This window comes from Limulus polyphemus, unplaced genomic scaffold (genome assembly GCF_000517525.1).
Source record: "Limulus polyphemus unplaced genomic scaffold, Limulus_polyphemus-2.1.2 Scaffold1670, whole genome shotgun sequence".
NCBI classification, from domain to species: domain Eukaryota; kingdom Metazoa; phylum Arthropoda; class Merostomata; order Xiphosura; family Limulidae; genus Limulus; species Limulus polyphemus.
The window spans coordinates 211083-230348 of NW_013667280.1; the positions used below are offsets into that span (position 1 = coordinate 211083).

Consider the following 19266-nt stretch of genomic DNA (forward strand, 5'->3'; position numbering starts at 1 on the left):
AGAAGGTTTTGTTAATAAGTAATTGGTGTCAAGAATATAGAAAGTGACCAGACAACTATGTAATAGATATATAAATAGCTGAGATTAGAGAGAAGCAGCAGACAGACAACATTAGACTGTAAGTGTGAAAAAGCAATATCCTGAATTTAGGTTTGCAGGAACTGAAGGAAGCACATATGAAAGACTATTCACAACAGAAACTTTGGGACAATGCCCGGAAGAAAGTCGAGCACAAAACAAAGGGGAAAGATACTTATAGAATAGAGGACCAGAAGGGAGTTCTATAACAAATCTATCAAGGCAGTTATACTGGGTAAGTTAAACAGATCATAGTACCAACAGAATACTGGACTCAAGTGATGAAGTTAGCTCATGAATCAATTATAGGAGGACACCTAGGAACAAAGAAAATGGCAGACAGAATCACCAGTAATTTCCATTGTTCGGGAGTAATTGGAGATGTGAGTAGATTCTGCAGGTCATGTGACATCTGCCAAAGGACAATACCTAGAGGGAAGGTAGCCAAAGTACCATTGGGGGAGATGCCTCTCATAGAAGAGCCGTTCAACAGAGTAGCTGTGGACTTGATCGGGCCACTATCTCCTGTGTTTGACAAGGGCAACCAATATGTGCTAATAGTAAAAAACTCCACTGACACTCTTGCAAAGTCCATTACATTTAGGATTGTACGGGGTGGTAAAGATTTGCTGAGTACTGATGAGTCTGCACACTTCCTGCATCAGTTCTGAAGTAGACTGAATCCCTCTATCACTCAGGATTTCTCTTGGAAAGCCTACTCTGCAAAATATCTCCAGGAGGGCTTCTGCTACTCTCTCTGTCTCTATCTTTGGCAATGCCATTGCTTCTGGATAACGTGTTGCATAGTTGACCCCAACTTTAAAATGTTGATCCTTGGCCTTGTCATAAAACTGCTTCTGACTACCTTGAGCTGCATACAAACTCTCTCGAGTGAGTTGACAGGTTCCCGAGGTCTAACACATACCGTGTTCCTAACTTCTGACTCTTCTTCTCCCATCCATAGCTCTTTCAATATTTGAATCGGACCTCATACTGTTCTTCCATACAGTAACTCTAAGGGTGAAAATCCTGTACTTGCTTGTAGGACTTCTTGATAAGCGAATAATACTGCCTGTAAGTACCTGTCCCAGTCATGTGGTCTCTCTTGGCACATCTTCTTTAGCATATTCTTTCAAAAGGTCTTAGTTCTGCTGTCTACAGACACAACAAACTCACCCTTCAATGGAAAGGACCTTTTGAAGTACAAGAAGTACTCAACAGAATGTTCTACAAGGTGAATGTGAATGGGAAGACCAAGATCTAGCATGCCAATCTGTTGAAGATGTATTTTAGGAGAGAAGATCTGATGGGTGCAACTATTGAAACAGAGATGGATGTTGCAGGTGTGGCCATCATAGATGCAGAACCAGAAAACAGCAACTTTGTCTTAGAAGATAAGAACCTACTATGCTTAAGGGCACTGTGTAGAGATGAGACGTACAAGGACATGAACATGAGTGTCAAACTGACTGATAGGAAGAGGGAAGAGAAACAAATAATACTGTGTCAGCATACAGATAGATTAGGAAAAACAAACCTCAGACAACACACGGTCAAGATGAAGATGAGGGATCCTGTTAAAGAGAAGCCCTATTAGATATCCTATGTTAGAAGAGACAGATAAAGGAACTGCAAATGTTGGAGCAGACTTTGTATGTGAACTAAGAACAATCTTTGTATATAGTAAAAAAAGTATTATAGATATTTTATCTTGAAGAGGGGTTTATGTCATGATATAAAAAACTGTTTGGTTTAAATATTAGTGATTAATTTATATTTGTGAGTGAACGAGTCTTGTACTGTTTTTATATTCTTTTATTGTTATCATGAGTCTTCTTCCCATTTCTCCAGTGACATTTTTGTGTTTCTCATTGGTAGGTTTCTCTTTGTTTTTCACCTGAATGGATCTTAACATTTTGTAGGATTTCCACCAGATGTTTATGTTGAATTTCTTTGCTATGCGTTTGAGTTTTTCACTGAAATTTTGCAGGTATGGGAGGTAAATGGTAGTAGTGGTAGTGTTTTTCTGATATTTTCTTTCTGATGTGGTCTTCTTCAGGGAGTTTTTGATGAAGGAAGAGGTGTAACCATTCTGTTTAAAGCACTCTACAATCTTATGGCATTCTATTTCGATGAATGTCTTATCTCAAATGTTTTCTGCTCTGAAGTCTAAGTAATTTGATTAGAGTTAATACATCATTTACCACTTCCCTTGTGAATATTTACTCTAATACTTTATAGAAACAAAACAACTAACAAAAATTAGAATTTAAGAATGTAATAGACACACAGTTTAATAGTCTATCATGCCAAGAACATACAGTAAATTGGAATAATACCAAAATAGTGGAATATAAACCACACATGAAAAGAAGCCTTCTACATCTACTTAACTGAAAAAATACATTCAGCCAACTTTGCATAGAAGTCAGCAAAATGCTAGATACTACTTCTGAAACATTTAAATAAATCGGATGAGTGGGTAACACCCCAGCCTCTATCAAGAAAATCCAGGTACGATTCTCAGCCGCTACCACCACAGAAAAAGCCCTTCTCAAGGCTTCCCTGAAGACAACAGTAGATTAGTGCTAAAAACTTTAAAAAAACTAGTTAGTAATTAATAATTAATAAATAAAGGAAAAGAAGATTAGTAACTATTAAATAATTAGATGTAAGTGATAATATATAGGCTGCTACTAACCATGACAATGATTTATATACAGTTGCCATAACCTTACTTTCATTTTTTATTCCTGCACATTCAATAGTAAATACTGATGTAAGTTACAGAAAACAGAGGAAGAAATTGTAAACAAAAGCACTTGGCTGTGGCTCTATAATTTAGTTAGTTTGACATATAAGATAACAGGCTTTCAATACCCGTTATTGTTTGAAATAAAGTTGATGATAAGAAACTACAGAAAGTTCAGTCTATAAATTTTAAAAAATACTGTAGTAATAATATTTATATTTGAAAAACTGTAATAAAATATGTCAAAGAAATAGGCACACGTACATACACATCTTAAATCTTATCATACATACTGCTGGTCTGTTATAGCAAAACTGTATGTTTGAAGTAATACTCATAAAAAGTATAAAATAATGAGTAATTTTGAGCAAAAAAAGCAGTTTGTGGCTACCATTGGTCAAATAATCACTCATTCCATCAACCACAGTACATGGACCATCAACCAATCACATCAACCTCAGTCCTCCTAGATAGCATACAAACCCCTGAAAACCCATTGCCAGCTGATCTGAAGAAAAAAGATGGAAATCTTTCAAGACATCTTTCTTTTCCATCTTTGCTGCTTTCGTGGTTTAATCCTCCAAGACTTTCTCCATGAGTGTCATGCTGTACGCAAAGTAGTTGCTACCCATTTCACCTTTGTTTATTGTGAAAAGCCTGCCTAAACCATTGATAAAAGAATGGCTAATTTTATAACAAGTCATCCCATGTTTTATTTCAAGTATATATACATGTTGCTTTTAATTGAATTATTACTTTTAAACACATTTACAGGAACATTATAGAATATTTTGGGAAATACATCCCCTGGTTTAGCAGTTAGCTTGGAAGCTTAAAAACTAGAATAGTACAGTTAGTCCAATATGGAATTTTCTGTTGAAACTAACAAACAATCAATAACAGATTCATTTCCTTTTTTAAATATAACATACACTTTTAAATATAGACATAAATGTACACTAAATTCATAAATGTAACATTTATCACCTACATTGAATCATGATAATAGTTAAAGTTTTCTCTACCTTGAACTGTAAGTACTATTTCTTATAAATGATATACAATAGTGAATTAACAAGTTTCTTTCTTGTGTAGAATTAAATGTAAAGGGTGAGTTTAAAACGTCTGGGTAAATAACATTAACAACCTATTTACTGACACACCAGACAAGGTTAAATCAATTTCATTAAAACCAAATGGATAAATACCTGTTTTAAACTTAATTTTTTCTGATATGTCTGGAAAAAGGCTGTTAACATGGGATAAATTGTTTGTTATAAAAATTAAAATTTATTAAGGTACTTGAATATTCTAGGTGTTAGTGAATTCAGTGAAAATATTTGTTTTTCATTCATGTAAATTAAAGGTGTAACTTAAACTGTAAAATGTTTTCTGTGAGTATATGTTTATATACAAAGACACAGAGGGTTGAGAATGTTTTATTAAAATGATTTTGAAAATAAAAATCAGCAAGTTACAGTCAATATGAAATCATAGTGGAATAGTATGTATCAGAACTATGTTTGGATATTGGTTGGTGTTTTGTAGGTAATGTGATTGCTTTTTAGGAGGGAATATAATAGCCCTTTCCGACTCAAAATATCCATATCCTCGGATAATATTGATGGGTTCAGATCAATGACTTAGAATTTCCAAAATAGGGATATTTCTTGTACTTTAAGGCATTGGAAAAAAAAGGAATATGATTATCTAGGAGCTACAGGACCAACCCAAAAGAGACCTGAAACAAGTTGTATACTAGCCATGGTAAGCAAAGTATGGTGCCTTATAACATATGAGAATCTACTAATATAAAGATCAGTGACAAAAGCTATCCACATACTCTTACCAACAGTGCACAACATGATCAAGAAGAATCTCTATTTGGAAACAACACCAACTAGATATATATTGATTAAGATAAGACTTCCAGTCATACTTTCTGTTCAACTGTTGCATACCTTAAGCAACTGTAAGCAGATATTTGTGCAATTTCATACAAAATATCTATTCAAGGTGCTGGATATAGCACTTACGAATTTCTGTGCAATCGGACTGTTCAAATGAGCCATAGGAAACTGCACTAGATGGTTTATGGAAACCATGCAGGTTAGAATGGTTGGCTTTGAACAGTTTGAATTAGAAACTACCTTATAGGGCTACTGTTATGATGATTAGTCATCAGATAGAACATGAGTGCACATGGTGACATGGACTGTAACAACATGATGAGGATCTAAAATTGTTTTAATATAACTTAATCAACCTCTTTATATGTGTGTGTGTATGGATGGATGGATACAGATAGAACATGAGTGCACATGGCAACATGGACTGTAACGACATGATGAGGATTTAAAATTGTTTTAATATAACATAATCAACCTCTATGTGTATGGATGGATACAGATAGAACAACATATTAAAAAAGTTTTTTTCTTTTGCAGGGACTTCCCTTTAAGAGTTGTAGACACTCCTCCAGAGTTCTCCATTAGTTCAAATTATTTCACTGCAGTTTTTTCTGGAGCAGATGGAATGTTGAGGGTATGATTATTTGTTTTTAAACATATACTAACTCAAGGTACACTGAAGTTTCACCTGAATAAATATTAGCCAGAAGGTTAGTGTCCAAAAACACACACACACACAAAAGTCAGTTTATCATCTACATATACCTTGTTCCCTTAAAACTTCTGATGCATCTTAAGCAGAATAAAGTTATAATTACTGGTAACAGTGAATATGAAAGATATGTTTTTCATCAGTTCAAAGATAAAAAAGTTCAGTGTTAATCAAAATATATTTTTACTTGACTGGCTTATGATTGCTTTGTTTAGAAAAGAAGTGAGACTTAACATGAGTTAGTGTGCCTGTTATGACTCTGCTAGTTTCAACTATTATAGTTTGTAAATACCGTTCTTTTTGTTTTCTTTGAAACAGTTGTTTTCAATGACCTAATAGACCTAATGTGACCTAACAGAATTTTCTTAGCTATAATTCATATATTTTTAATCACTTGTTTCGTTGAATCAAGCTACAGTTCCACACACATGTTCTTCCTAAATAGTGTAAGATGAAGAAAAGAATATCTATTTAATACCAAAATTAATTATCTTGCATGGAAGTTTATGTCTGCAAAGGCCTCATTGGTACTGTACATGACAGGTGTAGTATGGTTGATATATTATAACATAGTTGTTTACTTTCACTCAGTTCATAGAAAATAATTTGCTGAATGGCATTTCTTTGTGTGTGTGTGTGTTACACAATTAAAACCCCAAGTCTTGGTGTTTTTTATGTAACTTTGATTTTCAACTAAAAAGTTACTATTTTTGTCTATATTTCACATATATAGTTAAAACCCAAAGTGTCAGTGTTTCCATGCAATTTTTGTTTTTTTATTTTTACTAAAAGTTAAACTGTCTCCCATCTTTTTTCACATGTGATTTAAAACCCAGTGTTTGTGTGCAGTTTTCTACTAAAAGTTCATGTTTGTTGTTCTTTCCTTATTAACACTTGTTGAAAGCCAAATTTTCAATGTTTCTATGCAATTTTATAAATATGTACTAAAAGTTTGAACTGTTCATTGTCCCTTCCTTTCGTTTTCACAACTGCAATTTAATCACAGTGTCAGGAACTGTATGCAGTTTTAAAATTTTGACTAAGATGTAAAATCATCCATTGTTTTTAACATATAGTTAAAAGTATATCAGTGATTTTATGCTATTTTAAAATATCCAGCCCGACATGGCCAGGTGACTATGGCGCTCGACTCACAATCTGAGGGTTGCTAGTTTGAATCCTCATCTCGCCAAACATGCTCACCCTTTCAGCCATGGGGTAATTATAATGTAATGGCCAATCCCACTATTTGTTGATAAAACAGTAGCCTAAGAGTTGGTGGTGGGTGGTGATAACTAGCTGCCTTCCCTCTAGTCTTTCACTACTAAATTAGGGATGGCTAGCTCAGATAGCCCTCGTGTAGCTTTGCGCAAAATTCAAACAAACAATTTAAAAATATTCTAATAAACAGTACTATTAACTGTCTTTTATTCAATTCGTTTTGTATATGTGTAAATAAAATCTGAAGTGTCATTGTTTGTATGCAAATTTTGAATTTCCTACTAAAAGTTAAACTGTTGCCCTTCCTTTCTTACAAATGTAATTAAATCCCAAAGTGTCAATGTTTTTAAACAATTTTTAAAATTTTCTGTTAAAAAACGTTACTGTTCACTGTCCCTTCCTTTCACACACACACACACATATATATATTAAATAATAAGCTGTCAGGTTAAGTTTTGTTTGACAACATTCCCATCTCTTTCTCATACATTTGCTTAAAACTATTGTCACATTTTACATGCAAACTTAAATCCAATTTAATAACTTGATTGGTTCCCATTTTTTGTTATTCATTTAGTTAAAACACAAAAGGCTAGTATTTTCATGCAAGTTAAAACTTTTTTAATAAGTTGTATCTGTATTCTTATACATCCTGTTTGTGTTGAAATTATCAGATTTTTATATAAAGTTTAAAATCTGTTTCATTAAAAGATTCTTATATTGTATGCAGCGTATTATTAACAGAGATGATTACTCAGTGACTGAAGCAAGAATTCAATTCTTGATGTATGGTACGAGGCCTAAAGGACGTGACCGTAGTGGGGCCTATCTATTTTTACCAGACACAGCTGCCCAGGTACTTACTGTTCTAATAAAATAATGTTCGTCTTGTATTCTACTTATACTTCATTTATTTAAAAGATACTAATAATATTTTATCGATGCTGAATGATTATTGAATACTTGTAAGGAAATGTTTAAATGTAATACTAAATTGTACTAGTTTAAAATAGTTTAAATATTCCCATACAAAAGAGTAGTAGTTTATTAATGCACTCTTTTTTTTTGCTCAAAATTCAGTGGGATATGCATACAAACATAGATGTATAAGTGTTTGAAAAGTTTCTGTTGAATTATTTTATATTTTTGGAATTAGCAGTAACTTCCTTTGATTATACTACTTTATTGTACCTATTTACTGCAGTTTGTTTATGGTTGTTATTTGTTAAAAATAATATTCTAACATAAAAATTTCCCTGTTTTTTTTTCTGTAAAACTACTCGCATATCTTGTTTCCCATTCCAAGAAGTATGTTTCTTGTCAAGATGAATAATATGTTTTTAATAGGACATCAAATACAGTCGACCACATATACGTGTTATTCAGGGTCCATTATTTTCAGAAGTTGTCGTGTTTCTTCCTGATGTTGAACACCATATCAGGTTAAGAAATTCACCAGGTGAGTAAGTTTAATGCTTTAGAAACTAAACTTGTTTAGGATGAAAGATTTAGCCATAAACAACTTGAGTATTGTGTTCTATTCGTGGATACATATTGTAGGATTCAGTTGGGGTTCAAAGTATTCATTGAAGCACTCATAGATATTAAAATTAATGTGATACTCTTTATCATATAATTCTAACTATGATATTTTCAGAATGATTAAACTGTCCAACCCAAAACTCTTTATCAAAAGTTTGTGATATACACCTGTAAGCAAGTTCAGCCTTTTTTAAGTAGTCATGCATGAACAAGTAATGTAAAATATATTTTAGTTTTTTTTGTGTGTTTTTTCAAAGACAGAGTTCAGGAGGGTAATAATTTGTTTCATATAGAAATTTCGTAGTCTGTTTTTGATTAAGTGAATCATTTAAATAAGACTTGGTTGTCATAAGCAGTTACTTTTGCAATGCAAAACCAAATTTGTATAAGTGACATGTACAGGCTAGATGTTTAAATGTAAGTCTAGGTCATATCAAATATTTGTTTGTAAACATAAGCCTTCACCTTAAAACTTACTAAAAATGTTGAGCTCTTCTGCCCAAAATCCTGGATCTGCCACAGAATTAGCCTTTACCTCTATTAGAGTTCCTTACTGTGACTTGGTGATTAGTTGGAATTTCAAAGTTGTTGGCAAATTCAAATGTAATTGTTTTGTTATCAAAACTGTTTAGCAATCAATAATTTTGTTAAACATTGTATTATTAAAGTATGATTTAATCAGATTCTTTAAAAGTGTGGAAATAGTGATTACATAAAGTGCTAATTTTTTATATTCTTCTTCATAATTTCATATTGAATATTATGTTGTGAAACTGCTACTTAGTACATGCCTGACAACTTAGTGATAAACTAGTGAGTCATACTGACTGACCATGTAAAGAAACATTCATAAGTATTTTTACGTAATTTCAGAATTACTTTTTGTTGAACTGAGGTTAGTACTAAAATCATTGTACAATTAATTAGTTTTAATAGATTTTGCTCTTAGTGCCATTACTCTAGCAAATATTTTGTGCTGTTGTAGGTATGGGTCTTTTAGAGAAATTTAACAAGATAGTACTATAAAATCACTATAAGGTGAACATTCACTATTTCGAATTTTATCTTAGATATTATCTGACAAGGATTTTTCATTAGTAATCAATTTTTAGGCCTACAGACACTAGAGGTGGATTCTATACAATGCATGACATCTTGTACTGAAATGTCTTGTGGAGAATTGGCTTTGTTTGATTCTTTGTTATTCTGTCCATTATACTTCTTATTTTCTTTTTAAAAAACTATACAAAATAATTTATCTACTTGTAGTTGAAGCTGATTTTAAATTATATACAGAATAGACTATTTAAACACACAACTTGTACTGCAAGCATCTTGTCTAGCATTTTTTCATATCCACAGGAACAGATGGAAGTGGAATTGAAATTTATAACATTGTAGATGTTGCCCGAGAAGTTAATAAAGAACTGATAATGAGATTTTACACCAATATCTCTAATCAGGATCAAGAATTTTTTACTGACCTCAATGGTTTTCAGGTAATCAGTTAATTCTTTTCTTTTTGTGCTGAAATTTTTTTAGAATAATGTATTATATCCTATTAGCCCAGTTTTTATTATGTTTTAACAAACTTATCTCAATTTTCAGGTAATAAAAAGGAAAATCTATGACAAAATCCCTCTTCAAGGAAATGTTTACCCTATGGCAACTATGGTTTATTTACAAGACAATCGCACACGAATGACTTTAGTGACTGGGCAGCCACTTGGAGCAACCAGTCTAAAACCCGGTAAAACAAAGGTTTATCTAGAATTACATGTTAGGGCTTAGGATTTATAAAAGCTAATCTAAGAGAAGTATCAAAAAGTTAGCATTTACTTTAAACTAAAAACCTCATTACATGTCTTCAAGCTTTATTCTTAGCATTCTTTGTCAAGAAGATTATTGATTATGGTGGTCCTTATTTGCAGGTAAAATTTTAGGTTAAAAATTCTAAAGCTCTCACCCCTTAATTATGTTCCAATGTACAAAAAAAGTAAAGCTTCAACCATTTTGGACCATATTTAGAGGTTTCTCAATGAGGTTGAAGTTCTAGACTGTAGTATTGTATGTACTATGTGATGTAAAAACATATTTGTTACGTATTATAAATGACTTATTTAAAGTGTATTATTATTTTATTGCATGTACAATATAATTATATGATTTTGATGTGGTTAGTCGCTTTAGCATTGTTGCTGTTTCCTTTATGCTGTTAGGAAAATGTCCGCTATGATCCAGCACAACTCAAAAGAGGAATTGTTTTTGTTCTTTCTTTGTTATGATGGCATTATATTTCTTAATAAAGGCCACACTCCCTTTCAACATTGTGATGTACCACATTCAAGTGTTTAACTGTCTGTTGTACCTCCCTGTAGTCCTCTCTGAGCTCCCATGACTTAGGATCATAATACGGAAATCCAGATGGAGTTTCAAGGCACCTGAAGAAGTCTGTTGTGTTCTTTGCGATGAAATGTTCAATTGATATATCCTCAGACTTCCTGAGATTCAGCTAGATGCACTGAGGAGGTTCGTTTATGCCTTCCTTCTCATTTAGTGCCATTACCATTGTTGATTTTGTCTCTGTGGATATAACTAAATCAAAGAATGTCAAACCAATGAGTCTTCTTTCTTCACAGCTAGTGAACTTAAACTGTCCCATAAAAATCCAGATTTTGAGGGTACATAATGCCTTGGCTATCCATTGATAATTGATAAGCTCTCAATAATTGTCTCTAAGTTGGCTGACCTGAAGTTGTCTTGTATCAAACTAAATGACACTGTCTTTAACTTCCTCTACGACTTCTGCTACTTCATCCTGGTTGGCTGCAGTTTCATAATTGGACTGGTCCATGTATTCTCAAGGTTGCTGATACTGATAGAAAATTGAAATATCTGGACCAGAGGAAAGCCCCATACTGTCATTGAAAACATACCAGATATGGTGCAGGTGCTGGCATGCCAACTACAGAGGATTCTTGTTTAATCTTTGCTCTAACAACACACATGTTCCATTTCTGTGACCAGTGTTGAATGCTGTTGTATCAAAGCAAACTGCCTTTACACGATCAGTGATTCCCCACTCTTCCAGCAAATATGCTACATTAGAAGCTTGAGTATCTCTAGTGCTAGAAACAAACTTTTGAACACCTAGAAGTTGGTTTACTCCTGCTCCAGACAGGTTCACTTGCAGACGATCCACTTGTCCTTTCCCCGTGATAATGATAAGAAACTTGCTATCCCAGTGAACTACAAGTGAGACTGTTGTCTAGAACTGTTTCTTTAAGATTTTAACAAATTCTTCATAGAAGTGATGTCAAGGTCCTCAGATTGAAGAACAATAGATGATTAACTCTTGTACATCATGAACAAGGCTGTAAGCTGTGGCAGTAAGGACAAATGTTTTCTTTCTGCCATTCAACTTGGTTCTGTCCATAGCTGCTGCTACATCTGGAGTGATAATATTTCTTCTTGTCCTCTTTTTAGATTTAAAAGATGATGATTCTCCAATTACTTCTCTATCCTCATCACTGTTATTGGTACTGTATCCACCAACCTGATTATCACTGTTGTGGATGCTTCCCAACAACTGACAGTTTTATTCAAGGACTGCTGTTCCTGCTCTGCACACAGTTTCCTGTCTGTACTTGCCTCAATTTTTCTCAGCTCTTAGTTCTTTGAAAGAAAGAACCTTATCTACTTGGCCCATGCACTCGCAACATCCTCTGAGCTATAAGAAAGTCCTTGTCTTTGAGGATCTTTATTGGGTTCAGAGCATCCGTTTGAGTGATGTTAAAATAGTCATCCAGATTATTGACAAACCCTACTTCATTAAATCACTGTGTTTCAGTTTTTTTGTTTTTTTTGGCTTTGTCCATTTTTCAAAAAGCTTCTTCAGTTTGATAATGGCATGATGTTCTGGACTTATTGGAATATGAGCTTTGTTCCAAAAACCTGCAGCTTCCTTTATCACAACCTTTAAGCTTTCATGAACTATTTTCTTTAATGTTTTGTGGTAGAAAAACATATACACCACTTGCCTAATTGAAGGTAATTTTCTTCGTGTTAGTTCAGTTTCTTCTGAACCAAGCACCCAAAGTGTAGTCTTACTTATTGTTGTAGTATCTGGTAGATACGGTGTCAGCTGATATGATACAGAAGAATCTGCTTAAGTGCTTATGTACCCTTTCTGAAATTCTAGAAACTATTTTCATGTCCTGAAGTAAAAAGTGACAGCATAGATTATATATATGGAATGTTCTTGAACATTCTGAATAGTGTGCAATACTCTAGAATATTCCATAATAATATGCTAGAACCTTCTAGAATTATTTAGAATATTCTGGAAAACTCTAGAATATGCAGATATAATGTGAGTTACAGGTAAAATGTCAAATATCATAAGCAACCAATAAATGTTATTCAATATGAATGAAATGTGGTGTGAATTTCTTATTTATATATTGGAACAAAATGAGGGGGGTGCTGTAAACCAAAACTTTAAAAATAAGGACCACCCTATTGATAATGATGTTATAGTATATATATTGTTTCAAGAAAACTGTGGCAAAGTCATTTACATACATAATTTTATGACTGTTTTTTTAACTTTATCCAAGACTTGTCGTGGCTGAACTCTTTAGGAATAAAATCAGTAGTCATAAATTGTTATCTACAATAAAATATATGTAGATTAGCAAATAGCCTTTGAAATAAGGTCAACATTGTCCACTTGTACAGCTAATCCAAAAGACAGAAATCTGAAAAACAGAGAGTGTTTGTGCTTTTTTTGAGAACTTTTATTATCTGATAAACATGCTCAAACCAGCACCATGAAAACTGAGTATTTGGTCATTGTATGGATGAAATAGCATCCCATAAGATCTATACAAAGAATTAAACCAATTTCACATGAGAGGTCAACACTGTTTACAGGATTGGAGAAAGTATTGTGGGTAAAATGTACTTTCATAAGTGTTGTAAAAAATATAAATGTAGTCTTTCATATTACCTAAAGTATTCTAAATTAAATTTTTTATACAAACCTTACAAATGTCATTGAAAGTATTATCATTCCCAGTTTGCCCCTGAAGAAGCTGTAAAGCGAAACATTGAGTGTCTAATTAAATAAAAACATTTTTGGGTTATAAAGTCGTTCATTTCTAGTATTAATATGTCTTCTATAAACCCATATGCACTACAGAAATTAAATAAAGTTCCACCTTTCAAAAAGCACTCGGGTTATAGGGTTTTTATCATTTAGTATTATCAAAAAATAATGTTGGATATCTGTTTCATAGGTGCCTCATACATGCCTCCACACCTTGGAAGAAGAAAACTTGGTGTCTATGCTATGTGTAATCAGTACTTTCTTTCCATTAGTTGTCATTGCTTCCAGGTTTCCTGAAACCAGGGTATTAAGGTTAAAAAGCAGTCAAATAGGTTTTATACTCTGAGAAACTTTCATGATGTTGGCTAAATTACATAATTCAACATCTAATTTAGGTTGGTTGGAAGTTTTTCTTGATCGAAGGTTAAATCAGGACGACAACAGAGGACTTCTGCAGGGTGTATTGGACAATAAGCGAACACCAAGCATCTTCAGATTATTACTGGAACGACGGTCATATAGGTCTTCTTCTGAGGTATGGAATAATGTTACGTAATGTTTTTTAGACTTAGCAGCTTTATAGTTTGTGATTGTTAGTTCAGTTCTACTAGAATTTTAGATCAGTATCTAATGTTATTTTTAGTGCAGGGTTAGAACTGTGTTATTGTTTTAATTTGTTAGTTTTGAGGCCACAATAGAGTTAGTACAAACTTCTAATTGTCAATCTGAAGCAAAGCAAACTAATGACTTCTTATTTTATGCAATTTGGTGATTGTAATTTTACCAATGTTACATAGGTAATAAAATTTTCTGCCAGCTACTAAGGAAATAATAAATTCTTGACAGATGCATAAGAAAATGTATATTATTACCTCCCATTTCTCCAGGAGAGGATTGATCAGGTAATTGTTTTATCCGATGCAAAGAAATATGGTTTTATTGGTGCACCAGTATCAGTCGCAATATGCAGTATAGCAGCATAAAATAAGAGAGTAGTTAGAAAAACCAATAGATACAGCTTCCTTTCATTCATGGTATATAAATGCTGCCAGTTTAAAATGCATGATTTCCTTTACTGTTGAGGCTCTCATCTGTTTGCCACTTAGTTATCATTGCACATGCTATGACAGGAGAGAACACGTGGCAGATGAATATACTTAAAGATATATATATATATATATATATGTTCATGAAAGCTGTATTGAACTGTCAAGAGTGTGCTTTGAAAAATCAAACTAAGTCAAGATTAACAGTGTCAAATAATAAAATAAAATGAATTCTGTTTAATGTTTGTTGAAAGTTTCCACAATTTCTTTTATGATGTAGATTTCAGGATCTATACAAATATATTGGACACAGTTTTTATAATTTGACAACATCTGATATTTATGGAGACCTGTGAAAACTTATGACCACTTAATAACTGGAAGCCAGTCCCTCAAACACGAAACTTGCACATCGTGAGGGATATTGTCCTAATTCCAAAATTATTTGTGCTGTTAATCGCATTTGACTTCCAGGCATAGATGCATATATTTTTTTTACTTATGATAATACAGATGTCATGCAAATATATCTTACTTACATAAAAATTCTCTTGGTTGCTTCAGATCTATCCAAAATGCCACCTTCCTAGAAATTAGATTTAATACATTTTAAATAGGTGGAAAGTAATTTGTCTATATACTATTCTGTATGTACATCAGTGAATTCCTTAAATTCAAAAATAATTGCACATGGGTATCCATATTCAGTTAGGTTTCTCTCAGAACCAATTAAATTTTTAACAGTAAGCTATGCCTAGATGCTTTTTAGATTTAATACGCAGTTTTCAATTAATTATTTTGCCTCTGTTAAAGCATGACTTGATGAGTTCTGTGTAAGGTGACACTGATTTTATTTTTTAGTGAAACTACCTGAAAGCAAAGCAAATGAATAGTATACTAATATAGACCATTACAGAGCTTTCTATTGATGTAAATAAAGTTTTATGTTTTTTTTTGTTTATTACTATTATATAACATTAAAAAATGCAAAAACCAAGCTGTGCACCCATAGTCAAGTGCCAGTTACTGGTTTTTAAAATTGCAAAGCTTTTTATATCTGAGACAGTATAATCCTCATATTCAGCCTACATGTCACGTACCACTGAAACATTTAACTTGTTTCCTGTTCAAAAGCCTGACATACTTAATTTTGCTGTTTTTGTTTTAATCATAATGTCTTATCAATTTCATTTTTGTAAGTTCCACTCTTAATACATAATTTTTATGGAACATTATTGAATATATATTTATGGAACTATCTTCTGAATTTTGAGAAAGTAATTTGAAATATGAAAATAATATAAGCTTAAGTCAAATATATTAAAACTTAAAAACTTTCTTGTTGTAGAGGAACAAAATTTCAATGTGATCATGACAAGTTTCATTCAGGAAAGTTTAGGCATGGTGCAACATGTTTTAAAACCATGTCATTACTTCCTAAATTGCTTTCCTCCCAAACTACTATTGATTTTATTTTCTCTTCTCACTCTTTCTTACTCCCTCAACAAGACAAGATTCTTCATTTAAATAAAATGTATGTCAGTGTGCAGGGTATTGTGAGCAATGAATATTGTCCAATGTAGAAGATGCTTTCGGTAGCTTCAGGCCCGGCATGGCCAGGTGGTTACAGTGCTCGACTCACAATCTGCGGGTCGCGGGTTTGAATCGCCGTCCCACCAAACATGCTCACCCTTTCAGCTGTGGGGGCATTATAATGTGATGGTCAATCCCACTATTCGTTGGTAAAAGAGTAGCTCAAGAGTTGGTGGTGGGTGGTGATGACTAGCTGCCTTCCCTCTAGTCTTACACTGCTAAATTAGGGACAGCTAGTGCAGATAGCTCTCATGTAGCTTTGTGCAAAATTCAAAAACAAACAAACAGTAGCTTCATTCAGAGATAGACTTGTTATGCTTTGGAGAGTGTAATAAACACCCTCTGCAGCAATTTTTCAAACACCCTTTACCGTATCCAAACTTTCCTAAATAAAACCCACATTTTTCAGTGTGCTTCTAGTGAAATTTTGTTCCCTTACCACTGATACTTTTAAGATGTACTCATTTTCAGTTTGAAGTTTTTTTTTACAATCATGTTGTAGTTCCCAAATAAACCCTGGGCAGTTTAAAACTGATGAAACTTTACAATTTATCTCTAGGATTTTTCTGTTCAGAACTGAGCAAAAACATCTTTACACACAAATAAAAAGATTAAGACATTGGTTATGTACCAGTTCAGATTTATTAATTAAACATACATAATGGAAAGTACTTCATAAGCTTTTTTTTATTATTATTGTAGCTTCTATAGTTACTACGTGGTGTGTAATTTGTCTCTGCTAGCCAAAGTCTGTCGCATAAAAGAAATGAAAAACCTTTCTTAAGGTACGGTGAATGAACAGTGTGCATCATGATCCTGAACCAGTACTATTTATCTATGAATACTTTCTTTTTTCTTTATCTTTTTATCAAAAATAGTTTTTATCCATAAAAAAAAATTATCTTCATGTTGAAATATGTGAATTGCTTATCTTGTTTTTTTCACAAACTTCTTAAATCTTCCAGGGCATATCAAGTTACCCATCTCTCTTGTCCCATCATGCTTCACTATCTCTTCTTCACCCTATGTTTAACATGATTCAGTTGGAAAAGAGTCTTGAATCCAAAAATGTTATTACTGGGCATGATTTGAACCTCCATTCTATGTTGACCCTGATGGGGCAACCTCTACCCTGTGATATTCACTTAGTTAACCTTAGAACACTACAAGCTCCACCAGGTGGCTCTGCTTCCTTCTTACCATCCAACAGCACTGCTCTCTTCTTGCATCGGTTTGGTTTTGACTGTCATTTCAAGGCTGTAGGTCTGAACTGTAGTACAAACAAAGGAAAGGTATGTTTTTTCGGATTTTTTGAATAATTGTATGAGAACAATCAAATCAGTAATAATCTGACAGCGAGTAATAGTAATAATCTCTTCAACCATATTAAAGTTTTGTGTATTAGGCATATAGTTAACTTGGTTTTATGTTAACACCAGTATATGTGTGGTTTAACTTGCAAATATTTCATGATTAATTTCAGTTCAAAAATACAGAAACACAGCCTACAAGTCAGTAAACTTTAGTAAAATGGGTTATTGTTTTCTGTACTGGAAGTAATAGTAAAAGTTTAGGCTAGCAGTTTAATAAAGTTATTATTGTATAAGTGTTTTATCATTATTTATTTATCTTGTGTATATTTATACATATGATAGCTAGACTAAATTTTAACATTGCCTCTCTAATTCTTAAGATATTTTCTCTCGTCCCTCTAAGTTGTTACAGAATGATAGTTGAATCCTCTTTAAAAAAAGACTAAATTATAATTTATCTTTGGTAGGTGTCTGTAGATAAACTTTTCCCAGATTTGTTTGGTACATCGATGGAAGAATCGTCTTTGTCACTCATGTATACTGGTAATTCGATCTCCAAGTTTTCTACTATCCAAATTCCTCCCATGGAAATCTTGACACTGCGGCTTAGTCGGAGGTGATGAGAGATTACTTCTTATCTGTATGTTGAATCACAACATTGTCTCCCATCATTTACACAATACATTGTTTATTGTTGGAATACACAGCAAAAGAAACGATTTAAAAAACTTGCAAAGTTTATGTGAAAATTTCAGAGATCTACCTGACCAGTGGAGAAAAAACATTCATTTTAATTCATGTTTATAACATCATATCTGTTTGAGAATTTGTTGGTAAGTGATAAACTCTCTTTTTGCCTGTACGAAAGTTGAGGCATTATTAAATTCTGTCTTGTGTATTTGCTTAGTGGTAGTATTGTAAGTGAGCTACCATTTTCAACATTCCAAAGCTTTTCTTGTAACATTCTGTTGACTGAGCAGAATATTAGGAATTCTTCTTTGTAATTTGTTGATAAATATTTTTCAGAGTGTAACATAGATTGGTGTGTCTTTGTAATTACACATAATAGAACTATTCTCAAACGTTTTCCACTTTTTTGTTGTACTTTTAAAAAAAGTAAAAAATGCTACCTCTAAAACATTAGAAAATGGTGTATTGTTCACAAAAAAAAATCCTAACATAAACACCACTTCCAGCACACAAAAATGAAAGAAATAAAAAGGTAACATATAGAAAATGAAAGATCTGAGCTCTAAATAGATATATCAATATGTAGCTGTGTTCAGTAACTCACATTTTATTTCTAGTTTATGTAATTATAATCCATAATTTTGCATTAAAAATAACCAATACAAAGCAGTAAATATTTTTTTTAATGTCCTTTGTTTCACTATTACATCTTTGGCGGTGCAGTGTTCAATCCCTGATAAAGCTTTAAGGTGAAATAGGTGACATTTGTTAATTTTTAATACAGGTATGAGTTTGATAATCTATGTCAGCATCATTCTAAGTATGATTATGCTAAGCCATTTTCTTTATTTACTTAAATATGAATAACCATGTATGTCAAGACAAAACATCAAAAAATACATAAAGAATAACTTTCTAAAGATAAGATATATGTTACAAAATATAAATATGATAATAAAGAAGTGTTAGAAAAGACAAAGTGAAATATAATTGTTATGGGCATAATCACATTTAATAAGTACGTCAACTTTTGTGATTTTTTTCTTTAAACATGTTTTTTATGTTTTGTCAATGTTAAATTATGAGTGTTGTTTAGGTTTATAATGCTAAGTGACATACTCTATCATTATTAGTAACATATTTTTGAAAATTGAATTTTTTATTATTGGCTGAAGTTAGTGTGTGAGAGGGTATTTATTCATTTATTGTCCACGCCTTAATGTGGGGATTTATTTTAGGCATATAGTTGATTGATGATATAATCTATCTATATAAACTGATTATATAGATTAGGAGTTG

General features: G+C 32.5%; 1 protein-coding gene across 1 annotated transcript in view; it reads left to right on the forward strand.

Moving 5' to 3' along the window:
- Window positions 1–19266, forward strand: part of LOC106464502 (alpha-mannosidase 2-like) — a 51182-nt gene extending 31916 nt beyond the window's left edge. The window contains exons 15-22 of the mRNA XM_013924647.2: window positions 5278–5374; window positions 7404–7529; window positions 8021–8132; window positions 9578–9714; window positions 9824–9965; window positions 13721–13860; window positions 16930–17256; window positions 17745–19266. Coding sequence (XP_013780101.1) covers window positions 5278–5374; window positions 7404–7529; window positions 8021–8132; window positions 9578–9714; window positions 9824–9965; window positions 13721–13860; window positions 16930–17256; window positions 17745–17897 — 1234 coding nt within the window. The 3' untranslated portion in view covers window positions 17898–19266. The remainder of the gene's footprint in view (window positions 1–5277; window positions 5375–7403; window positions 7530–8020; window positions 8133–9577; window positions 9715–9823; window positions 9966–13720; window positions 13861–16929; window positions 17257–17744) is intronic.